At 43.7% G+C, this 23375-nt stretch overlaps 1 protein-coding gene across 1 annotated transcript in view; it reads right to left on the bottom strand.

The window, feature by feature from the left end:
• sv2a (synaptic vesicle glycoprotein 2A) overlaps positions 1 to 23375 on the bottom strand; it is a 57048-nt gene that overhangs the window by 28191 nt on the left and 5482 nt on the right. Inside the window, exon 2 of the mRNA XM_030393438.1 lies at positions 1861 to 2650. Coding sequence (XP_030249298.1) covers positions 1861 to 2470 — 610 coding nt within the window. The 5' untranslated portion in view covers positions 2471 to 2650. The remainder of the gene's footprint in view (positions 1 to 1860; positions 2651 to 23375) is intronic.

A 23375-nucleotide genomic window follows, 5' to 3' on the forward strand; every position in this document is an offset into this window, starting at 1 on the left:
TCAGCAAAACCTTCCTCCTCAAAGGTTAAAAGAAAATCTAAATGTAGATTTCTTTCACTGCGAGCACAAACTGCGACCTTCTTATAAAAGAGACTCGATCTGAATTAATTCAGCAGAGGACGCCGACAGTTATAGAGGTCAGTGTTAGCGTCAGTGTTACTCAACAACATCCTTCCATGACGCTCAATTTGAAACATCACTGCTCGATACACAGGAACCCCCATCTGCAGGGAGACGATGTTCATCGACGTGGCAGCGGTTCAGTCGAACAGTAAAAACCCTGTGAGAGAGTGAGCGAGCGCGCAGGCAATTATGTAATTAGATCTCATCTAATTCAGCAAAAATTAAATAATGTGACTGAACACTGAAGGCCACGTTGAGATTTTGAGTTGCTTGTCGCTAATATTTTGATCTGATTCTTCTGTTTTCTTCTCCGCGTTTCGTTCAGTCTGTCTTCATGTCTGATCAATGTGGATTCAGCAGCATTTTTGGTTCGGCCAAAATAAATCTGAAATAATCAAACCTAAGCCAAGAGGTACTGACAGATGATATTTGTACTCGCATCGGTTTGTTTTTTCGGCCTGCTGTTCGCTCTAATTGGTTACATCTTCCAAATTTCAGATTGGAAATGTCCAGTTCACTACATTCCCCCGTAATTCCTTCGTCTTTGAACAACCCACGGAGGAATGTGTGTGAACTTTGCAAGCTGTAAAATGCCGAGAATGATTGACATCTATTTTCCAACAAGTCAGCTTGACAGAAATATCTCGCTGTGATGTCAGACTGTCTTTACTTCACCCCCAAAATGTGTATCTCTATCTGGAAGATCTTCCTCTTTGTATTCACTGACACGTTTGACGAGACACAGATTGTACGTCATCTCTACAGTATGTTTGGATTTGTTATCCCCAGGAGACCTGTGGCCCTGGCGCACGGTGTCCTTGCTGAGCAGCCAATGACAGATGGCGGGGGCAGGTTTGGACTCTGATTGGACATTGGCCCTAAGGACAGGAAACGGTCACGAGGTCTTTGCCCACTTCACAGCAGACAGAAACACACACACCGTCCAACTAGAAAACAGCCGAACTGAAGCGGAGAGGTTTGCGCGCGAGTCGGCTGGGAGTTCGATTTTAAGATTCTGCCGCCGTTCAGAAGCTGCACGGTCAGTTGAATCTTAAATAGCTGTAGTTCCTCTGCCAACGAGGCTGTCGAAAAAGCAATTACTGGGGGATAAGCTGTAAAGGTAACGGCTCAGATAAGACAGGGATAAAATGTGAAGCGGTGGCATAAACTCCCACAGGAGGCCTCGAGACGACAGCAAACAGAGAGAGAGGGCGCAGAAGATAGTAGACGAGTTGAAGGAGAAAACAGCTGCTCAGGGGCCGCAAACACACGACGGTGATGCCGCAGTGTTCTCGTGTGTGTAATCCCTCCTCGCGTGTGTCGTTAAAGGGTAACTCCACCAATTTAACACATCAAAGTGTTTACTTCGTGAGGTCTTGAGGAGTACTATTCCGTATTTGAAATGTAGCGCAGAGACTTTTGTGGCTCCAGAGGAGGCTGCATGTAATCTGATAAATTGCCTCCAGGGATGTCACGCAATGGCTGATGCATTGTAGGTAATGTTGACTCATTACTGACAGTTTGATGCAGCAAATACCACCTTTTTTTATGTAACGCATTCTTTTCCTCCTCAAAACTGATGCCTACATTACCCACAATTCAGCTTAGGCACTGAGTGACATCACTGGAAGCAATTTATCAGCTTCCTCTTCCTGCAGACCTAAACACACTTTAATTGGTGGAGTTACCCTTTATTATTCTTTCTTGAAGCAAGAGGCTGATATCTGTAAATCTTACCCAGCATGCCCTTGTTAGGCTCAGATAGACACATGTCCTTCTCTGCGCTGGGCAGCACGAAGCCGACCACAAAGATCTCCACGCCGTCCGCCATCAACGCCAGCCCCAGGACAAAGTAGAGCGTCCACTGGAACTTCCCGTGGCCGCACTCCTGCAGGATGGCCTCGTACTGCTGGGCCAGCTCCTCCTGGTCTTTCCTCCTCTCACCCTCGTAGGCTGACAGATCCCTGAATTGCTGCGCCTGGGCAGCCGTCACGCCGTCAATGCTGCCGGCCTTGCCCGAGTCGGCCCTGGGGATGCCCTGGTACTCCCCTTCGTAGATCTCATCATCCTCGTCGTGTCCTTCAGTGGAGTCGCTGTGACCTTCATCGTCATTGGCCCGGCTGTCGTTGCGGTAATATCCACCGTCGTTGCCTGGCCCGCCGGCGTAGTCGTCATCATCGTCTTCCTCTTCGAACCTTTTATAAGAGCGCTTGGTGTACTCGTCGGCCATTTTGTCCGCACCGCGCCCAATCTTTTTGCCGACTTGTTTCTTCGCCACTTTGGCAATGTCCTTGGCGCCGCGGATGAAATCCTGGCGGCCATCTCTGTAGCGCCCGTCGTCGTCCATCTTGGATGTGGGGGTTGTGGTCAGTTGCTTCTAGGACTAGGAGGTATCAGGAGCGGCCCAAGCACATGAGTGTGCGATGGGGATTTCTGTTAGCTGATGAATTCAGCACCACGGACAGCTCCCTGCTCCTCTGCACTGCTGCTGTCGGGGTTTGGACAGCGTGCACTCGCACACCAGATCCTGCGAAGGAAGCAAAGGGAAAGGTTTGTGTGAGCGTGATTCATCACACTGGCAGTGTCGAGGGAATGAGGGAAAATAAGACTGATGAACACATTAAAATCCCTAAAATGGCACCCACTCCCTCTCCCTCATTAAAAATGTATGACATATGAAGATGCAGATATTTTTCATTTGCTAGACACTCCTCTTTGACTTTAAAGTCAATTCTTACTGTAAAAATCAGAGACAATCCAATGACAAACCCAAGGAAAGAGAAGGAAGGGTCATCGAGTCCCTGAATCTTGCTTTGGTGCCCGACTGAGATGCCAAAATGAAAGAGCAAACTTAAGAGAGTGAGTAAATGGCTTATTGTTTTTATTGAAACACTGTCCATTCCTTGACTTTGTGTAAGAAAGCCTCTTGTTCGCAGTGTAATTGCAGTCACATAAGCAAAATTTGGTCGGACCTGCCCCGTTTAATCACAGTATTATCAGCCCTGTCAATCATTTGGGGGGAAAAAGACATCGACGTAGATGTGTTGGGTTTTAGTGTGTTCCTCCATGCATCTCTCATAGACTTCTACACAGCCGACACCACAGTCTGGTACCAAAGAAAGACTCGGTGACGTAATGACCTTTCTTTTTTAAGTTTCTTGCCAAAAAACGAGCAAGAAAAACATTTTTAAAAAGCATTTACTGTTCAGGCTCAATCATTGAAAGGCCAGTTATCACAAAAGCCAAAAGTGTTTCCAACATTAGGTTTTATCAGGGCTCCAAACAACAAACACCGCGATGTGGCTCCACCCACAGCAGAGTAGCAACAGCCAATGGCAGCCATTCAGCTGAGCCAGATAATGAAACAAATAGAAAACAATGAAACCATGACATAGCAAGAGATCACATACAGAACATAGATATGTATATATCATCAGGGACCTCAAAGGGCCGCGTCAAACCTCCTCACTGAAATCAGCCTTCTGGTGTCAATCTCTGCGCATACATAATTCTACACAGTGAAGCTCAAACATTCAACTGTAACGAGATGAAAAACCCATTTCTGACAGGAGGGGGACGAGATCAGAGCCGCCATTGACATTCCCCCGCGCGCTGCCGTTTGCCGAACATATTAACCGGCTCAGCACTAATGGCCGAAGAATAAAAGGACACGACAGCTTGGAGGTGCTGACATCTCGGAGCTCAGTGGCCTATATCGACTGTGCAGCAGTTATCTCACAGCTCGCTCCGCGGCTCGGCACAAATCACAGCGCGGCATTTGCAGTGGCACGCCGCCGAGCCGACGTATAACCAGCCATGCTGCGACACAGACGTCTCACTAACAAGCAGGACCGCATATAGGTCGATGTGTAATAGGAAGCACTACTGCCGACTTACTGCGAGGGAGTCAGAACATGTGTTACTTCATGGTGGCCTGAAACGTGTGTCGAGATCATTAAATACAAAGTACAGATATATTTTTTAAAGATATGTGAACAGAAAAATTGCAAAATGATCAAAAAGCTTAATATTGCAGCACACACTGGGACATAACTGACACTATTTCATTAACAATTACATTCCCAACCATTTTCTATTTGTTCTATCCATCTTGTGTCGTCCCCTTCCATCACTACGTTTAATTCCCTGTCTCCGTTAGTTTAATCCTCATCAAGTTCATAACAGAAAAGAAAAAAAAGGAGAGGAGAGCACAAAACAGGGGCCAGAGAAGGGCCGCCGTGGATCTATCAGCAGGCCACCGTGCTCTTTTCCCTGACACTGCTGTCAGTGTGATGCTGCCCTTGTTTGTCTCGCTGACGAGGACATGCTGCGCCGAGAAAAAGAGCTGCGAGCCCTACAAACGGGGCAAAACAAACTCAGCGGGGTGACCGACTGTCATTACCGCACATGTTTGAGTGAGCAGTTGACATGTCCGACTTGGAGCGTTACCACACACACGCGAGCATCTGTACATGAATAATCGCTCATATTTAACGGTCAGATGTGAGAATAATGGGAATCTTTTGGGATTGTGTCAAGCGTTAACAACATCCTAGTGCTGTCTGAGCTAAAACAAGGGAGTAATCTACAGTCAGACATGGGGGTGGAAGAGGGGCCAGGTCTGTGGGTGGAAATGGATGTAGACCACTAATCTCTAATGGTCAGTCTGGGAAATGAGGCCGTGCCGACACTAGCTCCCGTTTGCATACCAAAGTGCCGAAACCTGACACCTGGAAATGATGAAACACTTAGTTTGTAAGGTGAAGTTTGGAAACAGAAGTAACTGGACATTAAATACCACAATCTACACTGTCCACATGACAAGTAGAGTTCAAGATTGATGATTTAAAACTTTTAGATCGCCCACTGATATGCTCCGAAGCACAGAACTGATCTATAATGATGTTCTGCTTAACTGAGAACTAGGTTTGTATCTTTAATGTAGCCCAAACACAAGCAGCCATACAATAACTTTGGCTTAATGAAATACAGTCTAAAATCAGCCACAGCTCAGCACTAAGAACACGATTTGGTCGGCTGCATCAGCAAATCGTTTACCTGATCCAACCTCTGCCCGACATGCCATGTGTCTCTAAGTTGAGGCATTGTTTACTGCTTGTCTGCAGCAACAACACATCTCAAGTTCATATACGTGCTCATGAGACCGAGCAGAGGTGATTTGCCCCCAGACAGCGAGGCTCTGGGGATCCACTGCAGCTGTAGCCGACAGTGAAGTCGTTCTCGTAGCTTCTCACGGTCTCTGCAAAGAGAGCAGCAGCAGCAGCTCAGCATGGGGGGGAGAGAGAAAAAAAAAAAATGTTCAGCCCGAGGGAGCTGGCAGCACGCAGCAACACGACTACAAACACTGAGTCCACGCACTGCAGAATGCTGTCACGTCAAAGGGAACGGCAGCGTCCATCTGCTGAAGCCCTGCATCCGTTACTCATTTGAAACACAACAAACAGTAAAGGCGCATGTACTCGGTGCCTCGTTTCTCATGTCCTGTCACAAACCCGTTCACACTGACGGCACAGAATGAAAAAACTCGCTGGTCTTTTTTTCTTCCTGCATTACCAGTTTTATCTGAGAAACACAGAACCTCTCGCAACGCGTGCTGCGACTTCAAGCTGCAGACAGGTCGACATGAGACGTTTAATTTCACACATTTTAAAGTCAAATGAGCTGCAGGGCACGGTAACACACTCCCGCTCTCCCTCGGTCCACTGCCCACAGTAATAACACGGGTTAATACGGTGTTGCAGGAGCGTTCTGACTCATCCTATATGTTTTCTGTGGTCCAACCCTGCAACTGTAGAACAACCATCCCTCCCCCCCTCCTCTCTACCGCCCACCTCAACATCCTTCTTCAGCTGGAAACACTGAAAATATATGTCTCATATCTATTTAAACATGCTCAATTGTGCGTATTTGTAGTTCCTGTTTGAGTGAAGAAAGGCGGCTGCTACAGAGATTAGGCTGCACGACCATTACTGACTATTAGCTCACTGCTGCTACAAGCTTTTCATTTGACTTGGCACATAAGCAGCGTACTCTGACGACAATGACGAATTCAATATTCGAATTTTTTTCTCTCTCTCCTGGAAGCCGTGTTCCTTCCTCGTGAAGCTGCTCAGCTGTGCATGAAACCAAAAAAGCTCGACTGCCAGGATCGTTGGCATTGTGGGGCCCATAAATTGTGCGCATGAGTGGCTAACATCTCGTTGAGCCCTCCACTGACTCGAACTAAGATTTTTTTAAAAATGTAATCGTGCAGCTCTGCTAGACTTTCCAAATGTTACCGGACCAAACGGATCAAATTCTGTTTGTAAAACGAGTCAATTCACAGAGTTTGTGACGCTCCAAAAACACGTATCCTCCATTTTACAGCTGCTTCTGTAAACCAACGGGGGGGGGGGGGAGTCTTTTGGGGTCCCAGTGAGTCACGTAATGTTGTAAACACACGGTGTAACCTCCATCTCAAAATGACTTCAGTGCCTGGCGCTCTTCCTCGAGGCCGGGTGCCTGCTCAGGAAGATCTGCTCCCACTCAGCCTCTGATTGGCTAGACTCTTCCATGTGATCCAGGTGTCTGCTAAATGCTAACGTTTCACTTCCTGCAAGGCAATCTGGGTCAAGGTAGTCTCTTCCCAGTTTTACTAGCTGTACCTTACTGCTGTTCATCTCTATGTGACTTGTTTTTAACAGATCCTAACCCTGCGTTTGATGGCTCCTGCTGACTACATTACAGCACTGTTGTTGCTTAGGCTAAAGCTAACAGCTGCCAGGCCAAAAGTCTTTATCCTCACCGGTTAATCAAACATGTAGAGAGGTGTTCTTTGGATTGCTCTTACATCATAAAACAGCAATGATAAGGAAAATGACCTAGATTCAGAGAACTCTTAATTTTTTGGTCAAACATAACACTATCATCATGATGCATCTTGCTTTCCTAGATGTTGTTTATCAAATCTTGGCGTCTAAACAACATGGAGGTATCCTCGTGGATCCTCCAAGCTTTTGCCTTCACTGTTGTCTCGACGTCGAGGAAGTGATCCGATTGCGCTGACACTGTAATCAATAAATCAACGAGCCATGTAATTAATATCAGGCTGGATGGAGGGCCAGTGTGAAAATTACACTGGATAAGTGCCAGTAAACAGCAGACTAACCTTGCTGACACTATTATTATCATCGTTCCCGCTCATTAGAAGCTTTGTGTCCTATTTGTAAAACAATGTCTGTGTAACAGGTGCACATTAAGTTTATTATAGTGAGACAACAACAGCAGATGGAAGCAGAAAGCGGTGGGAAGGCAAGAGAGAGGGTGTCGAGCTAACATTACTGGACCTGAAGGTCTGCTGGGAAAACTGAGGTTCTGAAGAACACGCTCAATGAAAGCAGGTTTAAACTGAAACCTGAGAAGAAAGAGGGGGATCTCCCTTCATTTATACAGAGTTATACAATAAACACAGATTATATAAACACAACTCTATTTTAGTATCTCTCTGATCAGTTAATGGTGCATGATGACTGCAGCTTCGGCATGATGAAACATCTGAAAGCAGGAATTCATGTGAAAGAGAATCGAATCTTATTTAATTAGATTCCTGATTTTCGGATTAATTAGATTTCAGCGTATTTAAAAAAACATGACTTATCAGAATCACAAATGACATTATAATTAGATTTTTGGCTTTAATAAGGCCCGTCTCATTCGCCTGGATAAGATTCAATAATTGCAGGAACTCTTGAGCAGAGCAGTGCTCGGAGCTACGCGCTAACATGCTCATGAGAACTATATGCATCTTAGATTAGCGTGCTAACATTTGAGGCTGATCGGGGAAAAAATGACCAAATAAGAAGCCTGGGAGTCATTTAAAAAATATTGTTCAATCTTGTTTCTCATTGGCTGCAAGTTGCACCTATTTTTATCTATTGTCGGTTTGATTATTGTACTGCACTGTTCTGGGTTCAGCCATTTCTCCCTCCAACGGCCACTTGGTACGAAGCACTACATCCTGTCTTATTACCGTAACAAAGAGGTACCATCACATCCTCCCTGTGCCTGCCTTCCTCCACTGGCTCTCTGTTAGATCTCAAATTGATTTTAAAAATGTATTACTCACTTTTAAGACCTTAAAATGCCCTGCCTGTAAATACATTTCTGATTTATTGCCCTGGTTTGTACCTCCAGACGACTGAGATCGACTGATACTGTTCTCTTTGTGCAAGCTTTCGGATATGTTTGGCATGTTTTTATTTATATGTTATGGATTTTCATTTTATTGTTTCTTGACTGGTTTGATTTCTCCTTGTTAAGGACTTACTTAAATAACCAGATTACTATTATTATTACTATTATTAGCTGTAGCAGTAGTAAATTAAAATGTTCACTTGATCATGGCGCTTGGCGAAAGTTTCCCTGAGAGAACTCAATCTCTGCTTGGTCTCATGTGCGACATTTCAACGCAATCAATGTAATATTTCACTCAAAACTACAAAAGGTCAACCTAGTGGTGGTGCAAGAGGGAATGTCAGGAGATCACCACAGTGAGCAGGCTTCACCCTCCAAGCAGGATGAATTTCTGTACAAACTTTCATGGATATTCCTCCGATATTTCTTGATATATTTCAGTCTGGACCAGAGTGATGGAACGAACCTGATCAGCAGACAATACATCACCCCTACATCCCTGTGCTGACTCGTCTCCTCTGTTGATGTGTTTCTTCAGATGGGCAGGAGGTTTTTACAGGTTGCTGAACTGCATCAGTGACCAACATTTGGGATCAGAACAAAAACACATTTCAGGCTGGCCTGCAGGAACAAGCAGCCAGGAGTAAATTGATTTCTTGTGTACATCAGTGACGGGAGCCTCAGCGGAGCCTCACTCACTTTCTTGACTAATAATAACTCTGTTCAAAACAACTGCTAAAGAAAATCTATTTGTTGTACTGAATTTGGATTTTCAGCCACACAAACATCGCTCCAGACGCTGGCTTTGGATGAATTTGGACCGACATGTTGCTTCGAGGTCATTATATCTGCCTTTCCTCCATCTTGTGATCACTGCGGCTCCCTTTCTCAACAGTTTCTCACTCGGAGGTGCAACATCGCATCATGAGCAAACGTTGTGAAAGACATTTGGCGACTTGTCATCAGCCTGGATCCAATCCAACGAATTGCTCATTTTAGTTTTCACTTGCTTGTGAAAACTGAGGCTGAGCAACTATGAGCCAAGATGTCTGAGCTGTGTGGACGCACGGCACGGAAAACAATGAAACACAGACTTGGAGTCAAAGGCTTCACAGTCACACTGTTTCATTAGATGCTCAGCTTTGACTCACATGCTCAGCTGTCGTTGAGTCAATCTGTTGTTTGATTGGTCAGTCTCAGATTTAGACCCTCACAAAGGATTCGTACGTACACTCTTTAAGGATTAACTCAAGGCTACAACAAGTTATTAACTGTTTTGTCTATAAAATGTTTAACATCTTTAAATGCCTTGTTTTGTCCGACCAATAGTCCAGACAATCTTGTTAACATACATCAATGTATGACAAGCATCCAATCCTCAAAATCGAAACGCTGGAAAAATGTTTGTCAATTTTTGCTTGTTCGTACTGCCACATTGCATTTTAGCATCTTTCAGTTAATTTGTTTTGGTCAGCACATCATCACCTCCTAACAAATGAGTAGCTCGATCGGCAGCAACTCCCCAGAGGCATATATCACCGCTCCCATGACAATACGACCATTAGAGTGTCCAACAAAAACAATGTAATAATCTAATCAATAAATACACATGTTAAATGTTTATATTCATGTAACGTTTCAGATTAATAGCAGTTCCTGACAGTTCTTCATAGATCTAACAAACCACGTCTGGACGAGTACACCATCAGCAGGTAAACAGAGCGTTAACATTACATTACGCAGATTTCCCGCCTAGTTTACAACAACGTAGCACCAAACTGCTCCCATAAATCACATGCCATGAATCCATACAAGCGACAATCACCACAACTGAACCAGATGCATCTAACGACGAACAGCTGGCTTCCAAAGAGGCCCACAACAGCTGATCCTGTGGGAGAGAATGTTAAACTCCCAACTCACCAGAGCCAAAATACCTAACTTCCTTTCCTCTAATCTGGAAAGCAATCTGAAAAGTGATTGCTCCATTAAGACTACATTAAAGGGCCGTAGCAGCCTCAACGGCAGCGCCCGCTCTCTCCTCTCAGCTCTACTCCGCTGCAGAAAATTGGATTTCATGGCTCAAAAACAACCGTCAAGGGAGCAGCAAGTGATAAACTCCAGGCTTTAAATCCACCGTCCCTTCAGGGATGTATGGCTGACATCACCGGCAGACACTGCGCCCACGTTCTGTTGCCTACACACTACGGCTCAGTAAACCTACAGGGCAGACAGGATGCATTAAACATAATGCATCTGCGGTGGGAAAAGGAAACGACCTTGTTTGCATATTTCATGAACACACTGAAAACGATGGAGAGCCAGGCACAGGAGTGGCGTGTTTGAATGTTTAAACGCTCGTCGTCATGCGGGCTTCATAGTACGTCGGCTACAAACTGAAAATACTACCCAGAGTAAGATTTAATTAAATGTGGACGACGGCAGGCGGTGGAAAGGAGCCGGCAGCACACACTCCTCCCATGAAAGACAAATAAATATGAAGGGCACCAGGGAGCGTTTTACAGCCATGTAAATATGTTGCACATGGGGAACAGGTGGAGGGCAAGATAACCATCTGTGTGTGTGTTCTTCTAAATGATATTATCACTCCCGCTGTAAAATACACGTGCATTGTTTTTTGGTTGTATTTGTTAAATGCTGTAGGTGACAGTAATCGTCATCCGTTCTCTGTGAACTGCCAGAAATCTGCTGCCTGAAAACGTAGAGAAGCATAACGTCTTCATCTCATGTTACCAGGCATCTCGTCAGGTATCGAACCAAAACAGCGTCCTTGGAGGAACTACTAGCAGCTACGCGTGGTTCAGGTGAAACAACCAGCTAGAAAAACGACTGTTTGTTTGATAGCAACAGTGGAATTGTTGGTTCATAGGGAGGCTGTGGCCCAGGGGCAGACCCAGCGTCTTGTAATCGCAAGCTCGCTGGTTCGAATGCAAGTGTCTGCATGTCGAAGTGTCCTTGGGCAAGATACTGAACCCCAAACTACTCCTGATGTGCTGGTCGGCACCTTGCATGGCAGCCACCACCATCAGTGTATGAATGAATGAAAGTCGCTTTGGACAAAAGTGTCTGCAAAATGTTATGTAATGATCATAGGTCCGTGATTTCCTCATAATGTACAGATAATCAACTCACATTCAACATGTACGGATAATCAAGTGTCCCATAGATATTATTATTATTATTGTTACCAAATGTAACAGAATTTGCTCTAGCCAGGAATCTTTTCAGGAAATTCTTCAGAAACTGCAGACCTGTTGACTAAATATATATAATTTGTAACATTTCCTCATTAAAATGTCTCGACCTTTGCCAATTGTTTAGCTCAGTTGCACTCACATTATATATTTACGGATATTTACAACAATGCTCAAACCCAAAGAAACATCAGATGACAAGTCAGAGAGTGAAGAAAGATGTCAGCAAATATGCTTTAACACATTTCCTCGTCTGTGAGCATTTTTGCCTCAATCACATCCTTTTCATTGTTTTTTTATGTTATATTCACATTCATATTCATATTTTAGGAAAAGTTCCATGCTGTGCATTTAAAGCAAAGGTTTTTCTTCAATATAACATTGTTAAAATGACTGTGTATTGTACCAAACAATAATATCCTCCTCTGTTTACCTCTCTGACCTCAGACACTGAACAGCTGTAATCTTCTACATCTATCTGTGTGTAGTGTCTCTATTCATTTCCTATTTCTCTCTGAGGAATCAGCCGATTGGTCGATCATCCTCCGTCACCATGGTCACGACCTTTGTACCAGGTGATTCTCCAAACCGATCTGAATGCAATGAGGCAGCCCATCACCATCTGATTAGCCTTTCACAAGCTGGAGGTACAGATATGTGAGTAGGTGTTGGTCGACTCTCTGCCGATGAATAACAAACACTTTCTCATTGCGCCCATGTAGAGATAATGTGCAGCTGAGGCCGCTTTCCTTCTATCCAACTGGGCTCTGATGAAGACTAAATGGTTTTTGGAACAAAGATACGCTTTTACCACAAACAGTTATTGTGAAACAGAGTAGTTCTCCAAACTGTTCTGGCATCTGTAATGAAGTGTAAATTGATAATAAATTAATAGTCGAGGGGGGGGACCGAGCAAAAGCCTGCGCTGTCGTTTGCTGCTGATGAAAGACTTAATTATGTAATCCCATTTTCCTCCAGCGAGCAGAAATGACACCAGGGGGACGGGAAGTGCAGCCTCATACACTCACACAGCCACGCACTCTCACACATCTGCGACATACAATGTGGCAGGCTAAAAGCACGCTAACAAAAGATGGCGGGCAACAACAAGGGCGCTAAATGAATCATGTTGTCTTGGAGCTGCTGTCAGTCCACGCTGCCCCGAATAATCACAGTGTTACAGATCGCCTCGGGTGGAAACATTGAAAAAAAACACTATAGAATATTTGTTTTTGCAAATATTAAAACTCTGTTGAAGAATATTTATACTTGATGTTAGCTTAACGTTAGCCTTGCTCAGTTTTTCTCGTGTTCCATGTTCACAGTGGTGTTTCCAACGACAAGACATAGCTGACCACAGATCATCTAAAAACCTAAGTTGGTGACTAGATGTTAAATATAGTGGAGCATTTAGCAGCTAAAGAGACAGAAATTTCCCTCTGGAGTTGGTGGAGACCAAAATCTAGAGAGTGAGTTCAAATCAGACTTCAATGTGTCACGTTGCCAGAAACAGAGTCTTGGTAGCTGCCAGTTTGTGGGGGAAAAAAGCGCTAAAAATTATCTGATTCCCACAGTCGGCACCAAGCATACTGTACTGCTCTAACGTTAGCTGGTTAGCATTAGCTACATTACTTCAGATTCAGATTTAGAATACTTTATTAATGACATTGTTTTTGTTCCATATGCTTTGTGCAAAGTAAAAATAGAAATATAGCATTAAGTTATTATAGTTTTGTTTTGTTTTTGTTTTTTGTTTTTTTTATAAAGAGTCATTTGAGTCTGATCATCAGAGGGAGGAGCTGTAAAGTTTCATGGCCACAGGCAGGAATGACTTCCTGTGGCGCTCAGTGGTGCATTTGGGAGCAATTAGTCTCTGGCTGAAGGTGCTCCTCTGTTTGACCAGAGCGTTGTGGAGATGGTGAGAGCCGTACTGCAGTATCGCTCGCACCTTGACAGCATCCTCCTGTCTGACACTGCTGTCGAAATGTCCAGCTCCATCTCCACAACGTCACTGGACTTCCTGATCAGCTTGTTGAGTCTGTTGCTACTCTCAGTCTGATGCCCCGACACAACAGACTAATAAAACCTCCTCAGCATTGTCCGGCAGATGTTAAAAGGGACGCCTCAGAAAATAGAGGCGGCTCTGGTTCTTCTTGTAAAGAACTTCAGCGTACTTAGTCCAGTCCAGTTTATTGTTGATGAACACCCTCAGATATTTGTAGTGTTCAACGATGTCCACTCAGGATGGAAACTGGGGTCACTGGTGTCCTGGTTCTCCTCAGATCCATCACCAGCTCTTTGGTCTTTGTTGTGTTGAGCTGCGGGTGGTTCAGCTCACACCATGTGAAAGAGTTGTCCACCACAGCCATTAATCATTTGATTAATTAACACCTTAAATTTACAGCTTTTTATCATGTTCATCTGTTAAAAATGTGTTAACGTTAATATAACAAAGAGCCAAGAAGTTGCTCTTATGGATAACTCCACAGTACAAGTATCAATGTTGATGTTTTATGCTGTATTTCATTTGTTGAAGTAAAATATGGTTGCGCTCTCCAGTGGAGAAGCTTATTGTGAATATTATATTTCATTCAGTCTGTCCACATCTCCACTATTTACTCCCCAGCGGAGCACTAGAGTCTTCCAGTTGCCGCCGAAGGAGTTATAACCACATTAGTGCGACTCTGACAAGGCGGTCCTTTCAACGCCAGCGTATAACCTCCATTCATAACTCCCCCTGATAGCCTTGAGCACTTAACAATTACTCTTTACAGCGGCGTTAAAAGCGTCCGCTAAACTGAGCTGCTTCAATGGATTGCCCACCTTTCACATCAGAGCCCTGGCACTCGATGATAGCAGCGGGATGTTTTATTTAGTGGAAATACAAGACCTATTAAAGCGGCAGAGAGTTTTTGGCAGGGGAGAAGACAGGCCGGGCTCTGAGGAGACGGATGAGGAGGAAGAAACCAGTGAACGGTTCGTATACAGCACCGCGACCGTCGGCCTTAAAGCTCCCGACACACTGTAAACATTATCTGAATTAACTAGCTTTCATTAAAACCAACCACACACACAGCTTGATTTGTTTCCCTGACAGCAGGAGGTGTCTTTTCTTCTTTCTCTTCAATGATGCCCAAATAAGAGCATGAAGAACGGTACAAGATGAATCATGCTTCAGGCTGATCTTTATCCCTGTGTGTGACTCACATGTTCACATAAACACATGAAAACAGTTTCCATATTGTGTTTCTGCCATATCATCAGAGCGAACACATCACTCATGCTGACCTACGTGATTGAAACAAGTACGACAGCATCTTTGACCTGGTTCACCTACTGCGCACTTTGACCCCGTTATGACTGGTGGAGGTGTGTGTGTGTGCAGCGTGTAGCGATAAGCTTGGTGCCAAACAAACAGAGGCCCAGGTGTTGTTAGAGCACGTTTCACCTGAAAGACCCAGGAAGCATGTTTTCATTGAGCTGGACAATAAACCGAGACGCTACAGCTGAAAAATGTTTAGTGTTGCAGTGTGCAGCATTTGTTTTATTACTTTAATATTAACATGAGTCAAATTACTACTTATAACCTTGACCATGTAGTTCCCCTCAGTTCTACGTAGCGTTTTAGCATCTTTTTAGCTCGTGTTTTTCTGGTTTACAACTTTACTGTTTTGGATCAGTCTGCTTTTATTTTCAGTAAGAAACATTTTTGATGAACCCAAATTACTCAACCTGTACCAGCACCGAACAGCAGACAGACGCAGTTAGCGGCTAGCTGGTGAATATAATAGAGCGGAGAGCAGATTTAAGGCCAGATATTTGGTCATTGGTTGGTGGAGACCAAAAATGGAGCTTAAAAAAAAGAGAGAATATTATGTCTGCTAGATTTGTAGGCTAAATAAACCACTGATTGTTTGTTAGGTTGCCATAAAGGCCACAGTCAGGATAAAATGTCATTTTGAGAGTGTCTAGCTTCCATATTATGATGCATTTCTGAGGAAAACAGGAAATTAAACATTTGAAAGTTTGCGCGTAGTGAGCGTACCAGGCTGTTGTTAGCTAGCTGCCCAATGAACATTAGCTTTGTGCCAAAAGTTGACGTTTGTTTGATGGGTGTATGTCATGATATTATCAGTTCATTGTGGTTGGTTCAAGCCTTCGTATGCACAGAAAAAAATCATGTTTTGATTTTGATAGAAAAATACAAAGAAAGGGATTTTTTGGCATAATTTGTTAATTGGGTGCACAATATAACTGGGGATGTGAACTAAAGGGGCAAGAAAATATTATTCTTTTATGAAATCTCAACTTTAAAAAAGGTTTAAGGAAATTTACAGAATGGCATCCTAACAAACCGGGCCTACTATAAGCAAACAAGACCAACACAGAGAATATTCTACTATATTTTAGTCCGACCTCTATTTATATTCATCTCCTGGGTTGCTTTGAGACTGCCCTGGAAACAAAAATGAAAGGGATTCTGTTCTGCCTGTAAAACAGTGATGATGAAAAGCCTCGTCAACAGAGCAAAAGTGATAACAAACCAACAGCAACAACCTCTCGCAGGATTTTTGGAAATGTGGTTTGGGGAAATTGTTCAACCCCATGAAAATGTGTTTTTATATTCAATCTCTTTTATCTTAAACCCAAAAGGTTCCAGAGATAGCAAACACGTCAGGCTGCTTTTGGGATAAATGCATAAAGCGATGCAAGAGACATCTTGGATTTTTCGATGGCACATAAAAACATTCAGTCTTGAATTTGAATATTTCCATAAATATAAACATCCCACTGCATGTTTTAAAGCAGTGATTATGAGGCACCTTGACATTGAGCTCATTTTCAATGATTTATTCACTTTCATGCCTCTGAAAGGTGAAACCGCCTCTGAGATCACTTTCTATTTGAATTTCTCACGTTCTTTTAAAGTTGCGTCCAATTAACAGCCCCTACGTTTGCAGCCGGGATGAGTCATCCGTGTCTCCAGATATAACCTCAGCCTTCATCACCGCGCGGATGAACACCTTCACACACGCAAACAAATTCAACCATCACAAAGGATCACGCTCCATTAGACTCCACAGTCAATTTCGTTATAAATTTGTCTGCTGGTTATTTCCTCACCGAATCGTTCTCAACCTTCCAATTCAAGGCAGACACCTTATTTTGTCCGACTAATGAGTCTAAAACACGAAGATATTCAGTTTACTGTCTCTTTTACTGGAAGAAAAATATATCATAACTAAAATGACACCAAAAAAATGACTTAATCAAATCATGTTCCTTTCCTTCAGTGTCTTGTGGCATGTAAAAAGTCCTGCACCAACGGAACAGAAGCTCCTCTCTCCCACAGAAAACACAGCTCCTTAAACGCCTCGTCATAACCCCCGCCCTTTAATTTCGTGACTTTGTGACATCACACTGCCTCAGGAAGTCACACATTTGCATGATTTATGCCTAGCAACAAGTTTAGCACAGCTGCTCTGTTGTTGTTAGCGGTGCTGTCTCAGGCGTGTGTGAGCCGACCAATCAGAGGAGACTGGGTCTTAAAGGCACGGGAGCTAAAACAGAGCGTTTCAGACAGAGACTATGAGAGATCTGATGTATTTTTTGAGCATTAAAGTATGTAAACCTATACCAGTAGTATCCCAAAATAAAAATATGAACTTAAATATGTCGAACATGTCTCCTTGAATATACAGTATGTCATGACATGGCAACTATACGTCACAATGCATCGAATGAGTGTTCAAAATAATGAAATGTGGTCAACTTTTATCGATTATATCAAAGACAAACACTATGATTACACGTTTATAATTGCAGTTTGCTTGGAATTATTAAATTCATCGACAGACAGTCACTCATATGTTTTCTGATACAGTTCCACTCTGATTTACAGTATCGGCTCTGACACAGTATGACGGCACATATACTGTCCATACTGTCGGGTTTCATGCTTGTGCTCGTCTCTTTCTCCGCTCTCATTCACACGTTCACACACTGAATTAAATCCCGCTGCTCATTTGACGGCACAGATGCTGCAAATAACAAGTGTGATAGTGCCGAGCGCAAGTGATGATAGTCTTTGTCTCCGAGTGTTTCTTGTGTGTGTGTGTGTGTGTGTGTGTGTGTGTGTTAACATAGACGTGTGTGCCAGAGAGACCAACGAGTGAAAAAGAATGCATGTGTGCAAAAAGTGATTAACGAATGTATGTGTGTTAGAGATTGAGAGTGATAGGTGGGAACTGATCAGGTCAGCGTTGAATGTTAAAAGCTGCAGATGGCCGGTAATGACATGCAGCGCTGATTTAATTTCTCTCGACATCTCTGATTTCTCGCCACGACACGTGCGGTGAATTTTCTCCTCTGATAGGTTCCCCCGAGGTTCAGCACGGTCCTGATCGAAGACCACACGCTAACAGTAGAAAGCATGAACGCTGAATGAATTATGACGAGTACGTTCCACAAATCTAAAGTTAAATATACAGAATGGGCTGGTCTTCAAATGATGCTCTCAGTCTGTGTTTTTGATGGACCGAGTGGGTGTCTGACTCTTTGTCCAGACTCATTGTTCAAGTGTCAATTTAACACAAAACTCCTCACCTAGTTTCTTAGCAACACCAGTCCCTGCAATCATCGTGGAGACGGATGGTGGCCAGCGTTCTTTCTCCAGTCAATAAAAAGTAAAACTCCAGCACTTCATCGCTTAATCCGCAACATCAGCGTGACGCATGTGTCATAACAACTCCACAGCCGTGCTGTCTCAAAAACTGGCTTTCAGTACACTTTAAAGTGCGCCTTTTTGTTTGTGCAGCCTCTCTGGGGGAGTTCTTTCATGATGACAATGAAAATAAATCCTGCACGCTGAAATGTTTATTCACACAACGTTTGTTCTGTCTGACCTAATCAGGTAGACGTGCAGCATTACGGTACTTCCATATATGAGCTGCTTACATCCAATCAGTGGACTATAGAGATTCATTCGATTAATGATCATCTATAAATGAACGCGCCATCAGTCAGACAATCGCATTAAAGAGATTATAAAGATATAAACACTCAGGAAACCAATACATCTTAAGAATCCTCAAGACTCTTCAGAAGTCGAACAGTAGAAAAAAGTAGAATTAAATCTGTCGGTTAAAATACAACACATGTAAATCAAACCAAAAACGAGCACTATATTCAAAATGGCCAACTTAATGTTGGGATACAGTCACGGCACGATACACATGTGTACCGAATTTCATACATGTAGGTGAAAGCTGCATTTTAGGGGACATCACTGAGCCATTTTGCGACACACACATCCTCAAACACACATAAATCAGCTGTGATCGAGACATTGTGCGCAAGTTCTACTCATTGTTATCTAGTGCACCTTGCTCCAAAGCATCAATTACCTAATGAGTTGTGTAGAGATTATTCTTAATATTTACAATTGCTTCAGGAGAGAAAATATGGAAAAATAATCCATTTCAACATCGTTATCATCATTATCTTCATTATTCTGCAGCCCACTGAGATGCATATTAAACAGTCCTGATAACGATAAACTCTGTATTCATGCTCAGCCCACCGGATCGCCGCTGTTCTCTCGGTTGGAGAGTCTTTTTTTTTTTTCTGCTCTCATGAGTGCACCGGGAGCGTTGCATTCTGGGTCGGGTCAGCGCGGCCCACGCGCTCGCTCTGTTTGAAGATTTCCCCCAACAAGACTCAGTCAACAAACACCTACGCTCGTAATAAAGCACACTGTCGGCTGCCATGATGAGCTCAGACCACAGGAGGAGATTACATTCAGCCGTATGCTCGTTTTCAAATCAGCTCGCCAAAGTGGAAAAAGAGAGACAAGGCAGCTGTCTATATATCACCGAGAGGAGGAGGATGTACAGGCTGCTGAGTAATAGGAAACACGACGTTTAAACTGCTGATAAAGCAGTTAAACTATTGTCGTTAAATTTATATGCAGTTCAGGGAAGCTTTTACATTCACAGTTATAAATACCTGGGGTGGATTTGGATTGTCAGTAATGCTGGCGGCGCAGCTCCAGGGGGGAAAATGTCTCCGTATGGGGAGTTTTGTTCAAACACGGTCAAAAGTTTGAATCGTTCAGTGAAATATCTGAACGTCTACATCATGGATTGGCACCATCACCAACAAAACTGATATGGATGAAACCTTAAGACTTTAATGATCCCACCGTGAGGTTTTGGGTGAAATCTCTCGAAAATGTTGCGGCCATGACGTTTGGCACTGATATTCATGTCAGGATGAATTGTAATAACATTGGTGATCCTCTAACTTGCCACATTGCTCCATCATCAGGTCAAATTAGCAATGCTAACGCGCTAAAATAAGATGGTGGTCATCACGGTGCGTATGTTAGCATGCTGATGTTAGCATTTAGCTTTAAAGCACTGCTGTGACGTTATCATGACGGCAGACTTTTAGTCCTGTTAACGGATTAAGTGTCAAGAGAAAACCCAAGAATAATGTCTCTTAGAAAGTAGTGCTGGGTGCTAACATCTAACAACGCAGTTAGCACCATCATACAACCCCTTCAGGATTTAAAAGGATCTTCATCTTCGCACCACATGTCACCACTTAGCTATGTTCGACCTCAGAGGTTTAAAACAAAGTTAGCCGGCTAGCTGAACTGAGGAATCCCAGCTGAGAAAACACAGATGACAACAGCACGGTTAACACCGCCGCCAACAATGTAACTGAGCATCTTGAGTTTAATAAGAGAATATAAACTGGACATTAGTCTCAAAAACAACACCAACTCTGCATTTTCTGCGCTCCCTGGTCGAGGACTTTTTAAATCACAATGACGGCTCAGAAGTCAGCGGCACTGTCCATAACCAAAACCTACTAGGAGGTTTCACTCCTGTAAAGAATAATGCAAGATCTTAAAGTGTGGCTTAAAATATTAGTTTATCAGAATATTGATATATTAAATCCACAGTATGCAGTTTCTGCCACTAGGGGTCTGTAAATCAGTAGTGTAGGATCGTGGGAGTTGTTGTACGTGTAGTTAAAGGAATATTCCGGTGTAAGTTTAATCCATGTTCTAACACACCGTGACACCGAGTAGGACCCCCCCTGTGGGGAAGCCCTGTGATTCGATTACCGAGTGCAGTAGAGTCCCGCAGTAATGATCATCATTGAGCTGCGGGACTCTACTGCACTCGGTAATCGACTCACAGGGCTTCCCCACAACAAGGAAGGCTTCTCGGGTGGTGAGTTTTGTTTATCTTTTTCCGACAAATAAGGCAACTATATCAAATGTTTAATGCCTCGAAATATGTGCTGGGACCCTGTTTCTAATGTTGCTGAAGTTTGGTGCTGTTCTGAGCATTACTTGTGGCTTTTTGATGGCGGGTCATACTTGGACCCATTTACTGCAATGTACTATTGTCGTGCGGTCGTATCTGAGGATGCTAACACTACGTAAGCTAGCAGTCTGCAAACTTTATCTCTCGAGGGGGGTCCTACTCAGTGTCACGGTGTGTTAGAACATGGATTAAATTTACACCGGAATATCCCTTTAAACAACCACCATTTCTGATGGAAATCGATCGATCGGACTAGCTCAGACAGAAATATTCAGAAATGTCACGTTCTGTCTTGTTCATACAACCTTCCACACCTTCTAACTTTCTACCGGAAGTTATAATGATTGGCAACCAAATCCAACGCGCCATTACCTTGAACAAAATTACGGTCCAACCATTTTATTGCAGAAATATAATGTAGTCTTTAGATGTAAATGATAAAAGGACTTGTATTTCTAGTAGTAGAAGTAAAAGTAGAGGTAATTTTCTTTCTTAAATGATTTCTATTGGCTCCTTTTTAGCGAGCACCTTGAGGGGTCAAAGGTTAAATCAATACCATCCCTCTGACATTTATCAAGATGCTCTACACTCTTTGTGTGAGTTGGTTTAGAAACACACACAGTCACTTAGGAAGTCACTGAAATGCCCTCCAGACCTGTGCAGGGTGAGATGCAACATTCAGTTTTCCTTTTTCGACCTGCTGCAGGAACACACAGGCTGTTGTTAGTCATCTCGGCCCAGACACACAAAAAAATATATCCTCATGTGGCGTCTCTGGATATCAACCATCCACCAGCATTTTTTTTTATCCATCCTCATCCATCATTTCTCTATCAGCTACCCCGGGCTGGGCTTCGAGGGGAGTCCTTCTGAGGCCGTGTGAGGAATTGCATCAATTATTCATGTCTTGTTCTCTGGCCACAAGGACAGAGGTGCCAGAGTCGGCTTGGCCCTCAGCAGTGATGTATTGCTGCGATAAAAAAAAGAAGAAAAAGGAAAACCTCTTCTGCTGGCAGCCTCGGTCCAGCTCCTGCTCATCTGCACCAACAACAGTGTGACATCTGCACACGGTCGCACAGGAAGTGACAGTTTTATTCAGCTGCACCATGTTCCAGCGTGGCTTCAGGCCAATCCAGGCTAACAACATAACAGCAGCCTCTGAAGGAGGGTGTGATGATTGGTTGTTAGGCTTTACTGGGTCATGGCTCCTCCCTGGATGCAAAGGCCCCTTTGGGAGAATCTGCAGCCTAACATGAGTCACGTCATTGTTCCCCTGCTCGGGCTCTCAGTGTGCACCGTCACCCTGGTGGCACCGAGGCGGCTAGCAACACCATGTCAAACACGGTGACGTCAGCTCTCTGCATCCATTTTGGCTGTGCTCACTGCAAAATGGACTGAGGAGGATGTCGACCGGGGGCAGCTGAGAGGTGCAGTTCAAAACCTGCAGCACGGTCCACAAAAGCTGCACAACACAGCTGTCGTGCACAACAGAGCTGCTGTGCACAAAGGGAGGTTTCCACGGCGTGTACCAGCAGCTCACGTTGGTCTAATATTAGGTACATTAGATGTTGCATAAGTGGGGAATGCTAATCTAACAGTGTTGTGATGTGTATTCATTTCGAAATGTCTCTTAAACTGAAGGTGCTTTGTCAGATAGATGTTAGAAACCGATAAATGACAATAATGTATCTGTTTTGAGCAAGTGTAAACACATAGGTGGCCTCTGGGAGCCAAAGTTGACAACATTTCCTGATTGGATCTGACTAAGGAGTAGAGCACACGCTATGGTAGCATAGCAAGGTGGACACACTAAAGCATGACCTGCCTTATCATCTATTCTACTCTAAATGGGACCATAATTTACTAAATGAATGTGTGAATGTGTTAAAGAAGGCGTGACACCAGAGATGGAGAACATAAACTCATCATGAAACTGTTTACTGGGGTAACAAATCAAGCGAGAAGTAGGATCATTTTCTCATAAGCTTACATAAATTCACAGCTGGTGACATTAGAAAGAATGCAGGTACCGCGGTGCTCGGAGAAGTCAGAGGATCAAAATCATTCGTATTCATCCTCTGGGAACCATGAATGCTGAATGAGTTACATCTTTGACCTGCTACGTGACAATTCAGGTGATCAGGGTTCATCCTCTCGTGACAATGAATGTCAAGAGAATCAGGTACAATCTGGACCAATGTGGTGGAAACACTGACTGCACCACAACACTAATGGTGACTGAAAGATGTACTTCAAGGCAGCGGCACTACCTCCGAGGAGAAGGTGCATTCTTCCTAGACACCAAAGAAAATGTGGGCCAGACTCTCCGTTCAGATATAATCACCGTTACACTGTGCAGATGCTCGGCTGCAGCTCTTCTCTCTCGCTGAACAATGGATGTTTTTTTATGGTTGTGTGAATTCAATTGTTGTCACTACAAGCTTTGCTCCCACTCCTCTGTCATCTCGCTGCTGCTGAGTTCAAGATCAATCTGCCACAAACA

Source organism: Sparus aurata, chromosome 17 (genome assembly GCF_900880675.1).
Source record: "Sparus aurata chromosome 17, fSpaAur1.1, whole genome shotgun sequence".
NCBI classification, from domain to species: Eukaryota; Metazoa; Chordata; class Actinopteri; order Spariformes; family Sparidae; genus Sparus; species Sparus aurata.